The sequence below is a fragment of the Neophocaena asiaeorientalis genome, unplaced genomic scaffold, assembly GCF_003031525.2.
Source record: "Neophocaena asiaeorientalis asiaeorientalis breed wild unplaced genomic scaffold, Neophocaena_asiaeorientalis_V1.1 scaffold240, whole genome shotgun sequence".
NCBI classification, from domain to species: domain Eukaryota; kingdom Metazoa; phylum Chordata; class Mammalia; order Artiodactyla; family Phocoenidae; genus Neophocaena; species Neophocaena asiaeorientalis.
Genome location: NW_020185331.1, coordinates 9,023,335 through 9,042,979, shown reverse-complemented (window position 1 = coordinate 9,042,979; position 19,645 = coordinate 9,023,335). Strand labels below are relative to the sequence as shown.

Genomic DNA, 19,645 nt, shown 5'->3' with positions numbered 1-19,645 from the left:
TTTAATTGAGGATCCGCTGTCTGCCCTGCTGTGTGTTAAGTGTTAAGGATGTCCCAGGAATCCTCAGTCTAGAGCAACAGTCTCCATGGTGAGTTACCTGCAACAGCACCCCAGGGTGCTGGGAGGTTTGATGATTCATGGAGACGTGGGGAGAAAATATTAGAATTTCTGACTTTTTGCTTGCTTATATTTTGATTTCTATTTTGTGTATACTTTTTAAAGTTAACATATAAATACTCTAGTGCATTTCCACAGCTTATTACTAGCAACTCATGTATGGGTGCTTGCTTATATTTTGATTTCTATTTTGTGTATACTTTTTAAAGTTAACATATAAATACTCTAGTGCATTTCCACAGCTTATTACTAGCAACTCATGTATGGGTGCTTGCTTATATTTTGATTTCTATTTTGTGTATACTTTTTAAAGTTAACATATAAATACTCTAGTGCATTTCCACAGCTTATTACTAACAGCTCATGTATGGGTTCGTGCTCATTTTTTTTCTCTTGCTTGTTGTGTTCAAACAAAAATTTTGGAGATTGCTGCCCTTGGAATTCTCTTATGGAATATAATTTCTCTGGGTCAGATTGTCTCTAGCAGTAATATAAATACTCTAGTGCATTTCCACAGCTTATTACTAACAACTCATATATGGGTTTGTGCTCATTTTTTTTCTCTTGCTTGTTGTGTTCAAACAAAAATTTTGGAGATTGCTGCCCTTGGAATTCTCTTATGGAATATAATTTCTCTGGGTCAGATTGTCTCTAGCAGTAAAATACTCAGGTTTCCATTCCTTTACGCTCCTATTTGTTCTACCTGCTAGTCTGAAGTTCTTTGTCCTTAACAGATATGGAAAGAAAGGGGAATTGAAGTTCTCTCCTCTCCTTGTCTTCTGTTAATATGGCCCCTCCAGTCCCAAGCAAGACCTTCAGACCTTCCTCCTCTCACTCTGAATTTAAGATCAGCACAAACACATACCTCCTGGTATCCCCGGCATTTTTTTTTTTCCTGTCACAGCCTAAGCCTTGCAAGCACTCTCTACTAAGGTGGTACCCGAGTTGTAAATATTCTGAAGTTTAAGGAGATTCCATATCTCCTCCTCATACAAACATCACTCATCTCTCCTCTCTATCCCTTTGTCATTTGCACCCATCGATTACACCTACCTTAGTCTTTGTTTTCCTGACTGTAGAAATTTTCCTGTTTATATCAATAGTACAGGTTTATTGATATTAAAAGTAATACATAAATACATCCTCTTTGTATTAAAAGATTACTGATAAGTATAATGATCCCACTGACTATTACCCCACTGTTCTAAACCCTCCCAGAGGTGACTACCATTATGAATGTGCATTTCCAGTAGCATTTTTTTTCCTTTTATATACATTTTTGCTTTGGGTTAATCAATAGACAATAGTTAGATAAATTGGGTATTTTCATTTAGTAGATTGCAATAAAGTAGTTAGAGATGTCTCTCATTAATGTTATGTTCTGGCATGGAACAGTCTCCAAGATACATTATTGAGTAAAATTAACAAGTTGCTGCAAATACATAAGGTATGATACCACTATAGTTTTAAAAGATAACAAGAAGCCTTCTTAAAAAAAATTGTGAGCCCCTCTTTTACCTCAATCCCACACTCCTTGATCATTTAAAGTATATTTCTCTCTATCTCATTGGCACTGTTGTTTCTGTCTGGGGATCAGGCTTGTGATCTGGTCAGGTTCCCTGGTGTCTCTCTAGATTTCCTCATCTGTATTCAGGAAACAACAAAGACAAAGATGGGGAGGGGCTATAAAAGTGGGAAAATAAGAGGGAAACAGGAAATGCAACCAGTGCTATATGAAGCAAAATCATTACATTAGAACAAGGGAAAATGGGAAAGGATAGGGAAGCACTGTAGAAGAATGGTTTGCCTCGACCGATTTAGAAGAATGGTTGATAACTGGAGAGACATGCTGCTTACTTCTAAGCACTTTCATTTCTCTTTCACCTTTCAGCTTTATTTCTACGCAGCACGTCATGCAACAAACCTCACCTCCCATAACCATCCTGAGCTTTATGTATTCCTTCACTCTAGGTCAGACACCCCATTCCTTGCTTTGCTCTCCTACACACACTTTCTCTTTGTCTGTCTTTCTGTCTGTCTCTCTCTCTCTGCTCTGCCTTTTGTTGTAAATGTCATAACTTAACAGTCAGGCTTCTGGTTTGGGGAGTAAAAATGACAAAATGCAGAATTTAAGGAGCTTAAGGATGTTGGCCATGCTGATTCTCTGTAGCCATTATGCATTAAAAAAAACTAAGCACCATTTTTATTTGTCTGTCTATTTGTTATTTGTAGTAGCCCCTTATTTCTGGGAGACCGGTGTAACCGTGTAGAGACCAGAAGAAAGCAAGCAAGCATGTTTCTTAGGCTTACAGGGGAGGTTAAAATGCCACCTTTAGGCTGCTTTTTATTTTTATTTTTCTAGCTCATTCCCCCCACATGGGCAGGAGATGAGACCTCAGCCTAAGCTGCTTTGTTCAGGAGTAAAAGTTGCAGCATCAGCCGGGACCTTCCTGACGATGTTTGTCTTGGGAGCCTAACTGTAGCATTAGGTGAAGAGGAAACCCTTGACCACAGAAGAGGAAATCAGGGTATCCAGCCACTAATACAGGCGGGCACTTTGCTGCTTCTCTGTGTAGCAGACAGGACCACTTGCTTCTCTGGGCTTTATTTACGAAGAGCCTGCAGGAACATGACTGCTCCATCTAAAACAAAAAAGGAGGAGTGCAGGTGTCTCCAACTCCCCAGCCTCTGCTCCTCTGCATCTCTCTCCACATTCCTCCCTTGACCATTAGCTGCAAATCTAAATCTGAATCAATAGGTGTTCTCCCGTCACGGTGTTTACTTTTTAATACTTGCTCTGCGGTTATCTGTATCAGGACATTTTGTGGCTCCTCAGCATTTATTGAGCCGTATATTAAGTTGGTATAAACTCAGACAAAATGCCAGGAGAATGGTAAACTAGTGACATTTTTGAGTTTCTCTGTGGAGAGTGTCTACAAAGGCTGCATTTGGCCGATTGTATTTCAGAAGGCCGATGTTGCCCTCCTCACTTCACGGCGCGCTCTATCAGAGTGAGTGTTTTATTTGCGTTCTTGACTATGATAATCCTTAGATTTTATTCCCAAACAGCTCCTAAATGTGAGCATCAACTTAAGATGCTGGAAGCAGAGATGCACGAGGCTGGCTTTGTCTTGTTCGTATCCACAGAGCTGAGTCAAGTATGTCCTAGAGGACCTTCACCTTACGCTTTCCTTGGGCAGGGAGACCTACACACAGATAGATGCGGGCACAAGTTCTTCTTTTCAGCCATTTGCAAACTTCTGTGCGTAACTTTTTCAGTGACGTCATGTGGCTTTTAGGATCAAATACCACACCTTAGCATGATGTACACAGGGCCTAAATTTCCATTTTATCTGCTACTGCTCTACTGTGAAAACATTAGATCCACCATGTTGACTTACTAGTAGACACCTCTGTGGATCAACCTGTCTCTGACCTGGGACCTTTTTACTTGATATTTATCTCTAAGGAGAATGTTCTTCCACTCCCACTATCCATTGATCATATCATTCCATATCCTTGAAGATTCAATCCATTTACTGTAAAGACTTACAGGACATTCATTCTCCTCCGGACATTTCTCCTATGTCTTCAAATACCAACTTGAATATTAGAACTCTTGTTTCATTGGATTACTGTCTCTCCCATAGCTCTAAAGCTTGTAAAGCCAGGGAATCTGTAGCCCTTGTTCTTACCACATAATAGAGCATTAGAGTGTTTCGCTAAATAAATAAATGATTTTATTTATTCATATAGTTGATCTCTGGGCTATTGACTCTTTTATTTTGTCTGTTGATTTACGATGATAAATCATTTTTGCTAACAGGCTACCCCTGATATCCCAAGAAGCTTTTATTACCAACACGAATTTTAATTTTCATATGAGGATTAATTTTCACATCAGGATTAATATTCCCCATCTGTCTACACACCCTTGCTGTGTGCCAGGAATCTGCTTGGTGCTTTAAGATGTATATTCTAGGAGAACTTATTTTAGTCTCATCTTATCATTAAAAAATAAAATAAGAGCTTCCCTGGTGGCGCAGTGGTTGAGAGTCCGCCTGCCGATGCAGGGGACACGGGTTCGTGCCCCGGTCCGGGAAGATCCCACATGCCCCGGAGTGGCTGGGCCTGTGAGCCATGGCCGCTGAGCCTGCGCGTCTGGAGCCTGTTGCTCCGCAACGGGAGAGGCCACAACAGTGAGAGGCCCGCGTACCGCACACACAAAAAAAAAAAATTAAAAGAAAAGAAAAGCACAGAGATTAAGTAGCTGACCAAATGTCACACACACAGATCAACTGATGACTGCTGATATGGCTGGTTACGTACTTCTCCTTTATCCAGAAGCATTCAGTAAACACTGATTGAATATCTCTATATAGCATGCATGGTACCTGGCACAGAAAAACAGAAAGGTTTCAGCTTGTCTGTCAATAAGGACAGACAAATGAGCCACCTCCTGAAACATGGCCTAATCTGTGCTGTGCAAAAGTATGTGCACAGTTCTGGAAGTCTGAGAAGGGGTAACCAACTTAGCTTAAGTGGCACCCCCACTGGGGAGACTGTTTTCAACTTCACTCGTCTGCAGCTGAGCTACAGACCACAAGAGTTAAGAAGGCAGAGGAAGGGTAAGAAGTTATTCCAGGCAGAGGTACCAGCACGTGCAAAGCACGGTGTTCCTTCCCTTCCGTGAAATTCAGCTCAAGAAGGGAATTCATTTTCCCAATTAGACATAAAGGCGATATAAAGCTGTACAAGATACAGCCACCTATTGTCTTTTTATATAATTAAAGGATCCTGAACCGAATTTTTTCTTCTCATTTTGACAGAGAGATTCTTTCTGAGTCCCAGACTTAAACAGCCCAATATATCAGATATTATAGTAAATATTGACCAGTGTAAACACGTCTATATGTCTCTTGAGGAAACATTCTTCCCTATGCTCCGGTAAGCACGGAGAACACAGTGACAAAAAACAGAGCACCTGCCTTTTGGGAGCTCAGTGAAGTAAGAGAAGCATTTATGCAAAGAGATCCAGCAAATCATTATGAACCATGACAGGGATGTGTACAGGGCAGTCTAGAAGCGTAAAGCAAAGGTGTCCAAGCCTTTGTGCTTAATACCTGAAGTCAGGGTTACTTACATGATTGGATAGAGATTCTTGAAGCCATTCTTGAGATCTCCCTCCAAAAATGAGATCGTTAAGAGAATATTTTGGATTAAATTTTATGTTTAAGCTGGTTTTCTTTGATTTCTTATTTTTTGGCTTTGTTGAAGCATACCTGACAAATAGGAGCGTGATATACTCTGTGTACAGCGTGATGACTTGATGTACATACACATTGTGAAAGGATTTCCATAATCGATTTAGCACATTCATTACCTCACAAATACCTTTCTACTGTCTCAGCAAACTGCAATTATATGATACAGCATTTTCAATTATAGTCACCATGTTATACATTAGATCCGCAGACCTTATTCATCTTATAACTGAAAGTTTGTGCCCTCTTACCATTCTCTCCCCATTTCTCCATCCCCACCCCACAAGCCTCTGGCACCTACTCGTCATCATCATCATCATCATTATTAATCACAACAATTGGTCTTCAAAACATGCAGAAAACCGTTAAACTCTGCGGTCCCAACTAAAATGCATAAACGGGCTAGAAAATGATACGTCGCAGGTCATCTGCAGTGGTGTGTTTCCACAAGGTGTCTGATCAATGACAGCACCATTAAAACCAGCACATCTGTGAACATTTAACATTGTTTGGCCTCACCTCTTGAGAACTCACCAGTGCCACAAAGTAAAAGCAGCAGTAATTCTTTATAATGCGTGACTGCAGATCTAGAGGCACCCTTAGGCCTTCAGGAAAAAGGGCGAGCACATCTGCCAATAAAAATTGTTGGAAACACCATGGCCTGACTTTAAAGTTTTATTTTATTGTTGCAGTTGTTTTACTAGACATGGAAAGAATTTTAGGCAGGGTAAGGGAGTTGCCACAGTAGACTTTGGAAAGACAAAGGATTCTGTTTTGTCCCTGTCTCTTTACATTAGTTGATAAGAGGGACGTGTCACGTGAAACAACAGCTCCTGCCTTTAGAGATAATAAAAGATCTTAAGAGATTACTGCTATTATTGACTTGTCGTCATATGCACATGGAAAGATGCAACTGGATGCAGGAGAATCATTTTGCCTCACGTTGACCCTAAGCACAAGCCAAGCAGGTTTGGTTTGCGTGATAGTTGCAACCCTGTGTTTCTGGGATGCCAGTGTCATAGGTACTGGTCGTTTCAAGGAAGAAACTTGCATCAGGTAAGGTGGGAGGTGAAGAACATGTTACTACCCGATAATAATTTACAAAAACCAGTTACCTGCTGAGCTTTCTAGTTTGAGGGTTGTCAGAAGGGGAGCTTGTCTTTTTTTTTTTTTTTATTGTTCATGACTTTGGCCTTGTCAGTAGAGGTCACCTATGGATGCAATCAGTGCTTCACTATGGGAAGTGCAGAGCTACCGTCTCTGTCTGACCAAGCAGTCACTCGAGTACGTGACTGAAATTATGGTGAAAGTATCACCATCCACCTCTGTACGGATTCTAACCAGGGGAAATGTCCAAGGCCACATTCCCTGTCTCTTTGGGGAGAATTATAAAACCCTTGTTAGGACATTTCTGCTTCCTGGGAGAAGAAAGCAGAGTTCAGTGTTTCAAACATAGGCTCTGAATTTCAGGCCATGTATCAATCAAAGAAAAGTTACTGACAGTGATAGTAGGGCCTTAAGGAGACTTCTTAAGATAAAGAAAGATTAAGCTAGCTAGGCTTCAGACTCTGAGTTGGGAAATGAGTTCAAATAACAAGAGTTCTGGGAATGCCCTTAGGACTATGATTCATTTACTTATTTCAGAGAGCTCACAGACCATTAAACACTCTCCCTCCCTTTCTCCCTCTCCCCTCCTTCCTCCCTCCCTCCCTCCCTCCCTCCCTCCCTTCTTTCTTTCAACATTTGTCTCTCTGTTACATCTCAGCCATTATTTTATTCATATATACATGTGAATATAAAGTGTTTAAAACAAAGCTACTCCAGGGCTCTCAGTTTGGTGTGCGTGTGTACAGGGTGGTGGGATGCTGCTTTTATATAGGGAAAGATATAAAATAATTACTTGTAGCAAACTTTTACAAAATTTGTATTAAAAAAGAAATACTTAGGAAGAGAGCAGTTTTCCTGGTATAACTGGGAAATAGTTAATGGAGGAAGTGACCTTTCAGATGTGTCTCAAAAATGAGTCAAAGAAGACATGATGAAACTGGAGAAGGGCCTTTCAAGCTGGAGAGAAAAACATACAGAGGCTCCCAGAGGGCAGAGGAAAGGAATGAGGCACTTTGAGGAGTGGCAGATCTTCCTGTGTGGTAGGACATGGGGCAGAAAAAGTGAAATGGGTCTTGGCGACCACACTGAGTCCTGAATGTAATGAGCGTTTTTAACATCTTCATATTCTCGTATGGATTTGATGGTGGGGCTGAGGGCCTCCGGGGAGGCAGAGGAAGACCAGTTTTAAGGCATGTTACTATTTTACACATGGAAATGGAACAGATTAAATGGATGTCTGCAAATCCTAATGAAAAAAATTATAGATAGTCCCAAGTTTAGTTAATCTTGCTGAATGAAAGTCTTAAAGTATGATGGCCCATATTGCTTATATAATAGAATACTTATTTTCGATTTAATATGGCTCACTGCAAGATAAGACTAAATAATACGTGCCTCCGGGCATTTTATTTTGTATTGTTTTTTAAAACATTTATTGGAGTATAATTGCTTTACATTGTTGTGTTACTTTCTGCTGTATAAGAAAGTGAATCAGCTATACATATACTGATATCCCTATATCCCCTCCCTCTTGCGTCTCCCTCCCACCCTCCCTATTCCACGCCTCTACGTGGTCACAAAGCACCCAGCTGATCTCCATGTGCTATTAGGCTGCTCCCCACTAGCTAGCTATTTTACATTCGGTAGTGTATATATGTCCATGCCACTCTCTTACTCCGTCCTGTTGTATATCTTCTTTGGAGAAATGCCTATTCAGGTCCTCTGCCCATTTTTGGATTGGGTTGTTTGTGTTTTTGATACAGAGTTGCATGAGATGCTTGTATATTTTGGAGATTAATCCTGTGAGTGTTGCTTTTTAGCAAATATTTTCTCCCATTCTGAGGGTTGTCTTTTCATCTGTTTATGGTTTCCTTTGCTGTGCAAAAGCTTTTAAGTTTCATTAGGTCCCATTTGTTTATTTTTGTTTTTATTTCCATTTCTCTAGGAGGTAGGTCAAAAAGGATCTTGTTGTGATTTATGTCATAGAGTGTTCTGCCTAGGTTTTCCTCTAAGAGTTTGATAGTGTCTGGCCTTACATTTAGGTCTTTAATCAATTTTGGGTTTATTTTTGTGTATAGTGTTAGGGAGTGTTCTAATTTCATTCTTTTACATGTAGCTGGCTGTCCAAATTTCCCAGCACCACATATTGAAGAGGCTGTCTTTTCTCCATTACATATTATTATCTCCTTTATCAAAGAAAAGGTGATCATATGTGTGAGGGTTTATCTCTGACTTTCTATCCTGTTCCATTGATCTATATTTCTGTTTTTTTTTTCTGCATACAGGTCTTTTGTCTGCTTAGGTAGGTTTATTCCTAGGTATTTTATTCTTTTTGTTGCAGTGGTAAACGGGAGTGTTTCCTTAATTTCTATTTCAGAGTTTTCATCGTTAGTGTGCAGGAATGCAAGATATGTTGGCTGTGGGTTTGTCATATATGGCCTTTATTATGTTGAGGTAAGTTCCCTCTATGCCCACTTTCTGGAGAGTTTTTATCATAAATGGGTATTTAATTTGTCGAAAGCTTTTTCTGCATCTATTGAGATTTTCTTACGGCTTTTGTACCTCAGTTTGTTAATATGGTGTATCACATTGATTGATTTATATTTTGGAAGAGTTTGAGAAGGATAGGTGTTAGTTCTCTCTAAAAGTTTGATAGAATTCACCTGTGAAGCCATCTGGTCCTGGGCTTTTGTTTCTTGGAAGATTTTTAATCACAGTTTCAATTTCAGTGCTTGTGACTCGTCTGTTTATGTTTTCTGTTTCCTCCTGGTTCAGTCTTGTTTATTTGAGATGTTTCTTGTTTCTTGAGGTAGGATTGTATTGCTATAAACTTCCCTCTTAGAACAACTGCTGCTGCTGTATCCCATAGGTTTTGGGTCATCGTGTTTTCATTGTCATTTGTTTCTAGGTATTCTTTTATTTCCTCTTTGATTTCTTCAGTGATCACTTCGTTATTAAGTAGTGTACGGTTTAGCCTCCATGTGTTTGTATATTTTACAGATCTTTTACTGTAATTGATATCTAGTCTCATAGCGTTGTGGTCGGAAAAGATACTTGAACCAATTTTAATTTTCTTAAATTAACCAAGGCTTGACTTGTGACCCAAGATATGATCTATCCTGGGGAATGTTCCATGAGCATTTAGGGAGGGAGGAAGGAAGGAAGGAATGAGGGAAGGAAGGAAAGAAGGAAAGAAAGAAAGAAGATAAATTAAAATAAAATAAAGTAAGATAAAATATAATAAAGTTATTAAAATAAAAAAATAATTAAGAAAAAAATATTAAAAAAAAAAAACCCTAAACAGACGGAAAGAACCCTAGGACAAATGGTGGCAGCAAAGCTATACAGACAAAATCTCACACAGAAGCCTACACATACACAGTCACAAAAAGAAGAAAAGGGGAAAAAATCATAAATCTTGCTCTCAAAGTCCACCTCCTCAATTTGGGATGATTCGTTGTCTATTCATGTATTCCACAGATGCAGGGTATATCAAGTTGATTGTGGAGCTTTAATTCGCTGCTACTGAGGCTGCTGGGAGAGATTTCCCTTTCTCTTTGTTCTTACAGCTCCCAGGGTCTCAGCTTTGGATTTGGCCCCGCCTCTGCATGTAGGTCGCCGGAGGGTGTCTGTTCTTCGCTCAGACAGGACGGGGTTAAAGGAGCCGCTGATTCGGGGGCTCTGGCTCACTCAGGCCGGGGGGGAGAGAGGGGCACGGAGTGCGGGGCGGGCCTGCCGCGTCAGAGGCGGCGTGACGTTGCACCAGCCTGAGGCGCGCCGTGCGTTCTTCCGGGGAGGTTGTCCCTGGATCCTGGGACCCTGGCGGTGGCGGGCTGCACAGGCTCCCCGGAAGGGGGCTGTGGATAGTAACCTGTGCTTGCACACAGGCTTCTTGGTGGCGGCAGCAGCAGCCTTAGCGTCTCATGCCCGTCTCTGGGGTCCGCGCTTTTAGCCACGGCTCGCGCCTGTCTCTGGAGCTCCTTTAAGCAGCGCTCTTAATCCCCTCTCCTGGAGCACCAGGAAACAAAGAGGGAAGAAAAAGTCTCTTGCCTCTTAGGCAGGTCCAGACTTTTCCCCGGACTCCTTCCTGGCTAGCCGTGGCGCACTAACCCCTTCAGGCTGTGTTCACGCCGCTAACCCCAGTCCTCTCCCTGCGCCCCGACCGAAGACCGAGCCTCAGCTTCCAGCCCCTATCCGCCCCAGAGGGTGAGCAGACAAGCCTCTAGGGCTTGTGAGTGCTGGTTGGCACCGATCCTCTTTGCGGGAAGCTCTCCACTTTGCCCTCCGCACCCCTGTTGCTGCACTCTCCTCCGTGGCTTCGAAGCTTCCCCCTTCTGCCACCCGCAGTCTCCGTCCGCGAAGGGGCTTCCCAGTGTGTGGAAACCTTTCCTCCTTAACAGGTCCCTCCCCCTGGTGCAGGTGCCGTCCCTATTCTTTTGTCTGTGTTTTTTCTTTTTTTCTTTTACCCTACACAGGCACGTGGGGAGTTTCTTGCCTTTGGGGAAGTCTGAGGTCTTCTGCCAGCATTCAGTAGGCGTTCTGTAGGAGTTGTTCCACATGTAGATGTATTTCTGATGTATTTGTAGGGAGGAAGGTGATCTCCATGTCTTACTCCTCCGCCATCTTGAGGGTCCTCTCCAAGGCATTTTATTTATTTATTTATTTATTTATTTATTTATTTATTTTTGCGATACGCGGGCCTCTCACTGTTGTGGTCTCTCCTATTGCGGAGCACAGGCTCCAGACGCGCAGGCTCAGCAGCCATGGCTCATGGGCCCAGCCGCTCCGTGGCATGTGGGATATTCCTGGACCGGGGCATGAACCCGTGTGCCCTGCATTGGCAGGCGGACTCTCAACCACTGTGCCACCAGGAAAGCCCTCCAAGGCATTTTAAATAGACTTGTATTTTACTTACACTTGTAATTTCTGGCACATATCGTAATATGGGTGCATCTGTATTTCCCACTCACACAGGTTCAACAATACAGAGAATGGTCACTCTAGGCTGTTCTGGCCACTACGTTGGTTGGGTCATGTGGTCTGTTCATAGGATAGTAGTAGGTAGTTCTGCAAATTTCAAATGAAAACATTAACTAGATCAGTTTGCTGTGTGTAAATCACTGCTCAAGTCACCCAGGTAAAGCAGCTTGCCTGTCATCTGCCTGACAACTCTTGAAAGTTTAATATACTGTCAGTGAGACTGTTACATATGACATGCATGGCACTCATTTGCAAGTCGGAGTTAATAACACACAGTATCCTTGCCACAGTCAAGCCTGGCCTTCATCAAGTAAAGGATTTTTTGTAGGTTTTATTTGAAGTGAAAATTGTACTGTCAGGCTATATCAGTAAATACACTAGATGTATCCTAAGGATGTGGCTTTAGAATCCCGTGAGCATTTGTAGTTTGTGGGCTCATCTGAGTTTCCCTGAGGCACATGGGAATTCATTAATGTTGATGTTTCTCCATCATTTAGGTCTGTGATGGGGTCGAACAAGGAACCAGATCTTGTGCATCTCGAGGCCAGAACTGTGGATGGTCGTAAGTAAAGCAACTTTAGTAAAGCAACTTTTCCACAAAGTTAATAGTAATTAATTTTATCGATCTGCCATGAATCGCATCTGTGTTAAGGGAAATCACAGTGGCGATCATCAATAACCTGAGTTGTTTGGACCTGAGGACTTTTTTTTTGGCCTCAGTTACCTAGAGTTGTCTTAATAATTCTCTACAACTCTCATCCAGTCAAGGGGTTTTTCTTTGCAGGAGATGATAAAATTCCAAAATTTCTTATTTTTTAAGTAAACACTTGTTATTATTGCATTATCGCTGCTCTTTTGTTTTGATTTGTTTTGCCAGTTTCCTTATTTTATCAGATATCATCCAGGCAATGCCTCACTGTCTAGTGGGAGATTGACCAAACACTTGGAAAGGGCTTGTAGAAGAGCATCATCCTGTCTGTCCCCCATCGTAAGCGGCAGGAGGCAAAAGTCAGTTGGTGGTTCTGAACATCCCTAGTTAGGTTGGCTACAGTGAAAGACTGTGTTTCCTATGGACATTTTGGCTTCAGCACACGATGGAGAGCAAAGCTGAAGATCCACAATCCGAAGCCATGTCTGCATGACTCACAAGTTCACTCACTCACTGTGTGACCTTGAAAAAGTTACTTAAACTCTTTATGCCTCCATTTCTTCACTGTAAATTAAAGAAGTTAATAATAATGATTCCTAAAGTAGCTAATATTTACTAAGCACTTGCCCTGTACCAAGAATTATGCTAAGGGCTTTCTATACTTTATCACAATTAATCTTCACTACAATTCATAGGTGGTGGTTCCCATTTTACAGATGAAGAAACCAAGGCATAGAAAGTTTAAGTAATATATTTAAACAACAACAACATGGATTTCCTTCCCCTTCGTTGTTCCTGAGGTTCTCCAGGAGGGCTAAGCCTTTCAGGGGGTACTACTAGGGAACTACAGGTGAAAGGGAAAAAGGAAAAAGAGAAAAGGGGGTAATGCGTAGAAGGAAAATAGTTGAGGGGAGAAAACCCAGGTGAAAAGAAAGAGGTCTCAAGTGCAGAGAAAAGGAAGAGAACAGACTCTGCAGTTACCACAGTGCCAAGAGGCTGGTCGAAGTTGTTCAGCACTGAGCCAGAGGGTGATAATCTAATTTTTGAGACCTCCTCTGTTTTAAAAATATCCCTCGCTATTCACACACTTCATCATCACTGACACTGAGCCTGTCCGCTTGCCCTCCACTTTTCTGATGCAAAGGCAAATGATACCCATGGTTTATCAGCTCACAGCTCAAAGAAGCTGGTCACCCCTGCCATCCAGACTCTCCAGAAACCACACCTACTCCATTACTATGTGCGCACAGGGAGATATTTTTATCTCCAGAGGTTTCTTTCCCCCTTTGGGGAATGAATATATTCTTTGGCAGAATCAGTGTGGGATAGATCAGCGTCCAAGCTGACCATCTCCTTTCTGCTTTATAAACTCAGGCAGAGCTCTGATATCTAATGTGCCCAGATTATACCTGACACAGAATAATCTCAACAGTTTAGAGCTGCTTTCCCACCTCTTTTGTTTGTTTGTTTGTTTGTTTGCGGTACGCGGGACTCTCACTGCAGTGGCCTCTCCTGTTGCGAGCATAGGCTCTGGACGCGCAGGCTCAGCGGCCATGGCTCACAGGCCCAGCCGCTCCGCGGCACGGGGGATCCTCCCGGACCGGGGCACGAACTCGCGTCCCCTGCATCGGTAGGCGGACCCTCAACCACTGTGCCACCAGGGAAGCCCCCCACTTCTTTATAAAGTGGGCTCTCTCTGGTGGTGACCAGAGCTGATAATATTATCTTGGATGCCATGGTTCAGTTCTCAGTACACAGTAGCCAGAGCTGTCTTAAGTCAGAAGTTGCCATGCCGTCTGTTTAGAGCTTCGTTTTAGTTCCCATTGCTCTAGTAATAAAGAACACAGTTCTCACCTTTACCCGTAGCTGCAGCGTAATCTGCCGCCTGCCCACTTCCTCAGCCTCATCTCACTCTGTGGCCTCCTTGGTCATCCCCTGCAGGCCTTTGGGTTTGCGTTCAATTCTTAGAAACTGCGAAGTTCTATGTCTCCATAACAAGATTCTAATACCTACTCTTTCCTCTGCTTGGAATACCTTTCTTTATTCCCCCTTCCCTGACCAATTCAGTGTAACGTATTACTGAAGATGGTTCAGGTTAAGATTAAGCATCATTTCTAATTTTTTTAACTTTTTGAAATAATCTTAGGCTCACAGAGAAGTTGCAAAATAATAGTATGGAGTTCCCCTGAACCCTTCACCCAGCTTCCCCCAGTGATAACATCCAGAATAACCGTAGAACTAGATCAAATCCAGGGAGAGCATCCACTTCTTAAGGAAGTCTTTCTCGAAGTCCTAATCTAAACCAGTTTATTTTGTTTGCTTTCATCCAACTCTATTATTTTTCTTTATTGTATTCATCTTAGTTTGAAATTACACATTCCATTTGATCACAAGTTTTCCTCTCCACCAGCCTATTAAGTTCTATGTGTGCAGGAGCCAAGTATACCTTTGCTCAGTATTGCATCTCCAGCACATTCTACAGTGTCTACATGCAGATGGAGCTTAATAAATATTTATTGAATGAATGAACACATAGTTGACCAATTGTCAGGGTTACCAGCTGGCTACCTAACCTCACTTACCAGGTTATCTGATAAATTTAGAGCATTGCATCTCAAACTTGAACATGCATATGACCCACCCAGGGATCTTGTTAAAATGTGGATTCTGATTCAGTAAGGGCCCAAGAGTGCAGGTGAAGCCGATGCCTCTGGTCTGTGGAACACGCTTATAGTAACAAAGTCCCACAACGAAAGACTAATGAAAGAGCTTTAGGGTCTGTTTCCCATGACTACACCCCTTGTTTAGAAAGCTCTGGATGGAATTGGTAGCATCCCAGGTTGATCTTATTTTCAAGCTTTGGGAGATAATGCTGCTTTCTGGCTTGTGTCATTTAATGCACATTACCCCGTATTCTGAAAACAACACGGCTGTCGCTTTCCCTGATCGGCACGTTTTCTCTCACCCAACATTATTCCTGTGCTCCCTGCAGGCACGGAGGGTGATAATGCCAAACTGTCATCTCAGGCTCAGCTTTCACAAGGCATGAAATATATCCGTTCTAATTTTATTTATTTTATTTTACTTTTCAGCAAAGACAGCATCTTCAGAAACTATCCAAGTGTGAAAATTCAATAAAGGGATTTAATCTGAAAAGTTATCCCTGTCAAAACAAAACAAAACAAAACCTACCAATTGAAATAAAGGATCTAAGCATAACTCCTGACCTGACTAAATATAAAAATCAATGAGATTTTCTCAGTATCATATTCCCTCTGTGTGTCTGTCTGTCTGTTTGTCGTTCTCCAAGAGAGTCAGTAAACATGGCTTTAGGTCAAAGAAACAGGAGGAGGAAGGAAAGAACATGGAGAGAGGTCAGAGTAGCAAGCTATTAGCAAATATAACTGAGAGTGTATTTATCAAAATCAGACTCCAGGGCTTCCCTGGTGGCGCAGTGGTTGAGAGTTCGCCTGCCGATGAAGGTGACATAACCAGCCATAAAGCTCCTCTCCTAAAAAAAAAAAAAAAAAAAAAAAATCAGACTCCAGGCTGGTCATTTGCTCCAAGAAATCCAGTATCTCTATGTTATCTCTCTCCGCATTCCAGAATTGGGATCCCTCTTTTTTCTCCATCCTTTCATTACTGTTTAGTATATGAAACCCATTGTTTATATTCTAGGCCATACATCTGGTAGGGTGTATGCCAAAATAATATGATTTTTTTTTTTTACTTTGTAACAAGTAATTTTTTTCTGATTTTAATGGGTTTAGGAATTTTGTAGACAATGCACTGAGACATGTGACACAGAAAAAAATCCCTCCTTGCTTATTTTGCTTATCGCCATGGGGTGGATGGCAAATGCTTATGTGGGCTTGTTATTCGAAGTTTAGTTTTAGTGTCGTTTCAAATCTCCCTGGATTACGTTTTATAATTAATTTCTGTTTCAATTGAAGTCTCCATATTTGAGGGGAGGTGAGCTCTGGAAAGCTTTTGCTCTACGAAGGTCTGTGACCTACACAAACATTTCTTGCCAACTGTGCTCTGAAATCTGGATGTTTCGTAGTTAACAACCACGACAAGGATGTTATTCTTTCTTGTACTACCTCTCTGCCTTGGGAAGCAAGCTGAAGAGAGTAACCTAAATTACAGTCAGTCACAGGAAGTATTATTGGAATATTATTGGATGTGGCATTTGTTATTGGGCCCTGTGTTCAACCGAGGACAAATTGACAGGTCCTCATCCAGTAAACAGAGATTTTACTGTTTAAATACCCTCTGTGTGTGTGTATGTTTGCATGTGCACACGCATTGTGTACACCTAATACATTAAAACTGCTACCCAGTACATTATAATAATAAAAAGGAAACCTACATTCTGTTGATTTACCTAATATAAGTACAGGTGTGTGTGTGTGTGTGTGTGTGTGTGTATGTATGTAATCTACGTAGTTAGAGAGAAAACGTTGACCCAACTCTTGGATTGAAATCTTTGTGAAAAACTGTATCTTATTTAATCTTGGTTCCATTCACAAAACGTAGCTCAGAGCCTGGCACATTGATGTGTGTTGACTTAATAAATATCTGTGTGTGTCACCATTGGGCACGTCTTCTTACAGAAGGGCCTTTAACCATAGGGTGTGTAGAGTCCCTTAGGGCTAATGGATGAGCATGAGAAACTCATGACTCCCTGAAATTGTATGCCAGTATGTATATGTAATTTGGAGGAAAAGAATATAAGTTTTTTTTGTGTGGTACGCGGGCCTCTCACTGCTGTGGCCTCTCCCGTTGCGGAGCACAGGCTCCGGACGCACAGGCTCAGCGGCCATGGCTCACGGGCCCAGCCGCTCCGTGGCATGTGGGATCTTCCCGGACCGGGGCACGAACCCGTGTCCCCTGCCTCGGCAGGCGGACTCTGAACCACTGCGCCACCAGGGAAGCCCCAAGAATATAACTTTTATCAGAATTCTCTGCGTGGTAATTACACATGGGTCTACAGTTTTATATTTATGCTCACCTATATGCATCATCTTGTAAGACAACCTGCAGTACCAAGTTTGAGCTTTATTGCTTCTCCCTTTTACTTCTGAAATGAAAGACCTGGCCAGTGACCTGAATTTTTTCCTGTACTTGTAGTGATCCGTGCCAGCAGGGACAAGGGACAATTACTGGTCTCCATGTGTATATGCTTGAGTGACTAACCTTGTAACAACTTGCCATAGGACTAATCTCTTTCACTGGAGAAAAACAACCTTGGCCCTTTAACCAGCTATGAAAAAGACTGCCCCCAAACTGTTTCTGAAACGAAACTCAAACCAGCATTTTATAAGCTGAGATAAAAATCAAAGGAAAATCACAACTTTGTATAGCCACCATCTCACTAATTCTTGTTGTGGGTAGGAACTGGACATCTCATTTCTGCTTTTCACTTTCCACCCCTCCAATCGAATTTCCATATTGAACGGCATGCATATCAATATCTGGATAAGGCGAGCACTGCTGAGATACTGCGGGAAGGCGATAGAGACCTCAGTTCTCATCAGTCCCCAGTATATTAGCAATGAAATGGTTTGAGTTTACACTATAAGCATTAATTACTTTTATACCACCAGAAGTAGCAACGATGACAATAAAAAGATAAGTAGTATTCCAGTGTATCAAGGGAAAAGTAGGTCCACTTCCTGACTTCATTCTCATTCCCCAAAGTTGGTAATTTTATTTATTTTTTAAAAAATATTTATTTAGGCTGCACCGGGTCTTAGTTGCGGCATGTGGGATCTTTACTTGCAGCATGCGGACTCTTAGTTGTGGCACGCATGCAGGATCTAGTTCCCTGACCAGGGATCGAACCCAGGCCCCCTGCATTGGGAGCACGGAGTCTTACCCCCGAACCACCAGGGAAGTCCCCAAAGTTGGTATTTTTTAAAAAAATATGTCTTCTGTATTATTCCAGAAATTGTTTAGGCTTATGCTGATAAATATGTATGTGTGTACACATACATACACACTCACAAATATTCATGTTGTAAAACTATTATGCCAGATTCAGTGTGGGTGAATCAGTAGCAAGTTAAAAATCTTTCTATATCAGTGTATATATATGTAGCCACTTCATGGCTAATAACTACATAGGAACCCCATTATACAGCCAACTATAATTTTGTTAATCACATCTCATTAATAGATATATAGATGTTTGGCTATTTCAAAGAGTGTTGATACATACATGTACGCACATATTACCTATGTGCTTAATAAGCATTCAGACGTGTTTAGGGAGCAAGCACTGCTCAAAGAAAAATTACTGACGGGAAATCCCTGGGATTTCCCTGGGAAATCCAAGAATGTGTACATTTTTAATTTTTATAGGCATTGTCACATTTCCCTCTGAAATAGATACATCATTGCATACTCTCTAAATATGAGAATGCCTATGTTTACGTACCCTCAATAGTCCAGGTTGTTATGAGAATTTTTTTAAACATAGCCTGTCTGATGAGCAAAAATGTGGCATATCCTTATTGTTTTAATTTGTATTTATTTACTTAGGAGTGAGGTTAAGAATTTGTATTTATTTTTCTTGGTTATTTGTATTTCCTCTTCAATGACCCTTCAAAAGCTATCAAATCTCTTTAATGTTCTAGAGAAGAATGTTATGCATTATTTGCATTTTTATGCAAATCTAAAACATATCAAACTTGCCACTCCAGCTCTAGTACACCAATTGGCATTATTAGACCCCATGTTTCATAGCCTTCTTTTACCTTCTTTTTCAATCAGTTAATATATTAATCACTTCTAGGGTGGGGCCCGGGAAGAGGTTAGAAGTTTCCACTTCTGGTCAGTTTCAGATTCTGATAGCTCCCCGCCACTGAAGCCGAATCTGGCCTCTGTACCCCAACACCGAATTAAATCTTGGAGACAGAGTTTTGGGTGAAGTAGAAAAGAATAGTTTTATTGCTTTGCCAGGCAAAAGGGGCCACAGCAGGCTAATGCCCTCAGAACTGTGTGTCCCGGCCTGTAGGGGGTAGTGAGGAGTTTTATTGCAATGGTTCAAAGAGGAGGGTGTGATCAGCTCATGGACATTCTTCTGACTGGTTGGTGGGAAGGTAAGTGGGAATTAGCATCATCAACCTTCTGGTTCCAGCAGGTCTGGGGTCTAAGTGCTTATGGGCAGCATACCATTAAATTCTCCCACCTGGTGGGGATTTCAGTATCTGCAAAACAGCTGTTATGTATATCCCTTGAGAGGAGAACCAGGACCCTGCCCCAAGGCTGCACTATTGTTTCTTGACTGGTCCTCCCTTGTCTCTGCATCCCCTCCCTTCCCTAATGAGCAACCATTTGAACCTGCCTGTTGGAACTCAGGGAAGGTCTTGGAGGCTGAATGAAGCCTATTTCCTGTAATCAAGAAATGGGGCCACAGAAAGTGTTTTGTGTCCAGGAGCCCCACAGGGTCCTGCTTGGTTTCTTCACTTCCCCACACGTTTACCAAATGCCTTCTCACCTCTCCTCCCCTGTGCTTAAATCA

The 19,645-nt window shown here is 41.8% G+C and overlaps 1 protein-coding gene across 4 annotated transcripts in view; it reads left to right on the top strand.

Moving 5' to 3' along the window:
- SORCS1 (sortilin related VPS10 domain containing receptor 1) overlaps positions 1–19,645 on the top strand; it is a 539,290-nt gene that overhangs the window by 374,286 nt on the left and 145,359 nt on the right. For all 4 annotated transcript variants that reach the window (XM_024734898.1, XM_024734896.1, XM_024734899.1 and 1 more), the window contains exon 6: positions 11,966–12,030. In XM_024734898.1, coding sequence (XP_024590666.1) covers positions 11,966–12,030 — 65 coding nt within the window. The remainder of the gene's footprint in view (positions 1–11,965; positions 12,031–19,645) is intronic.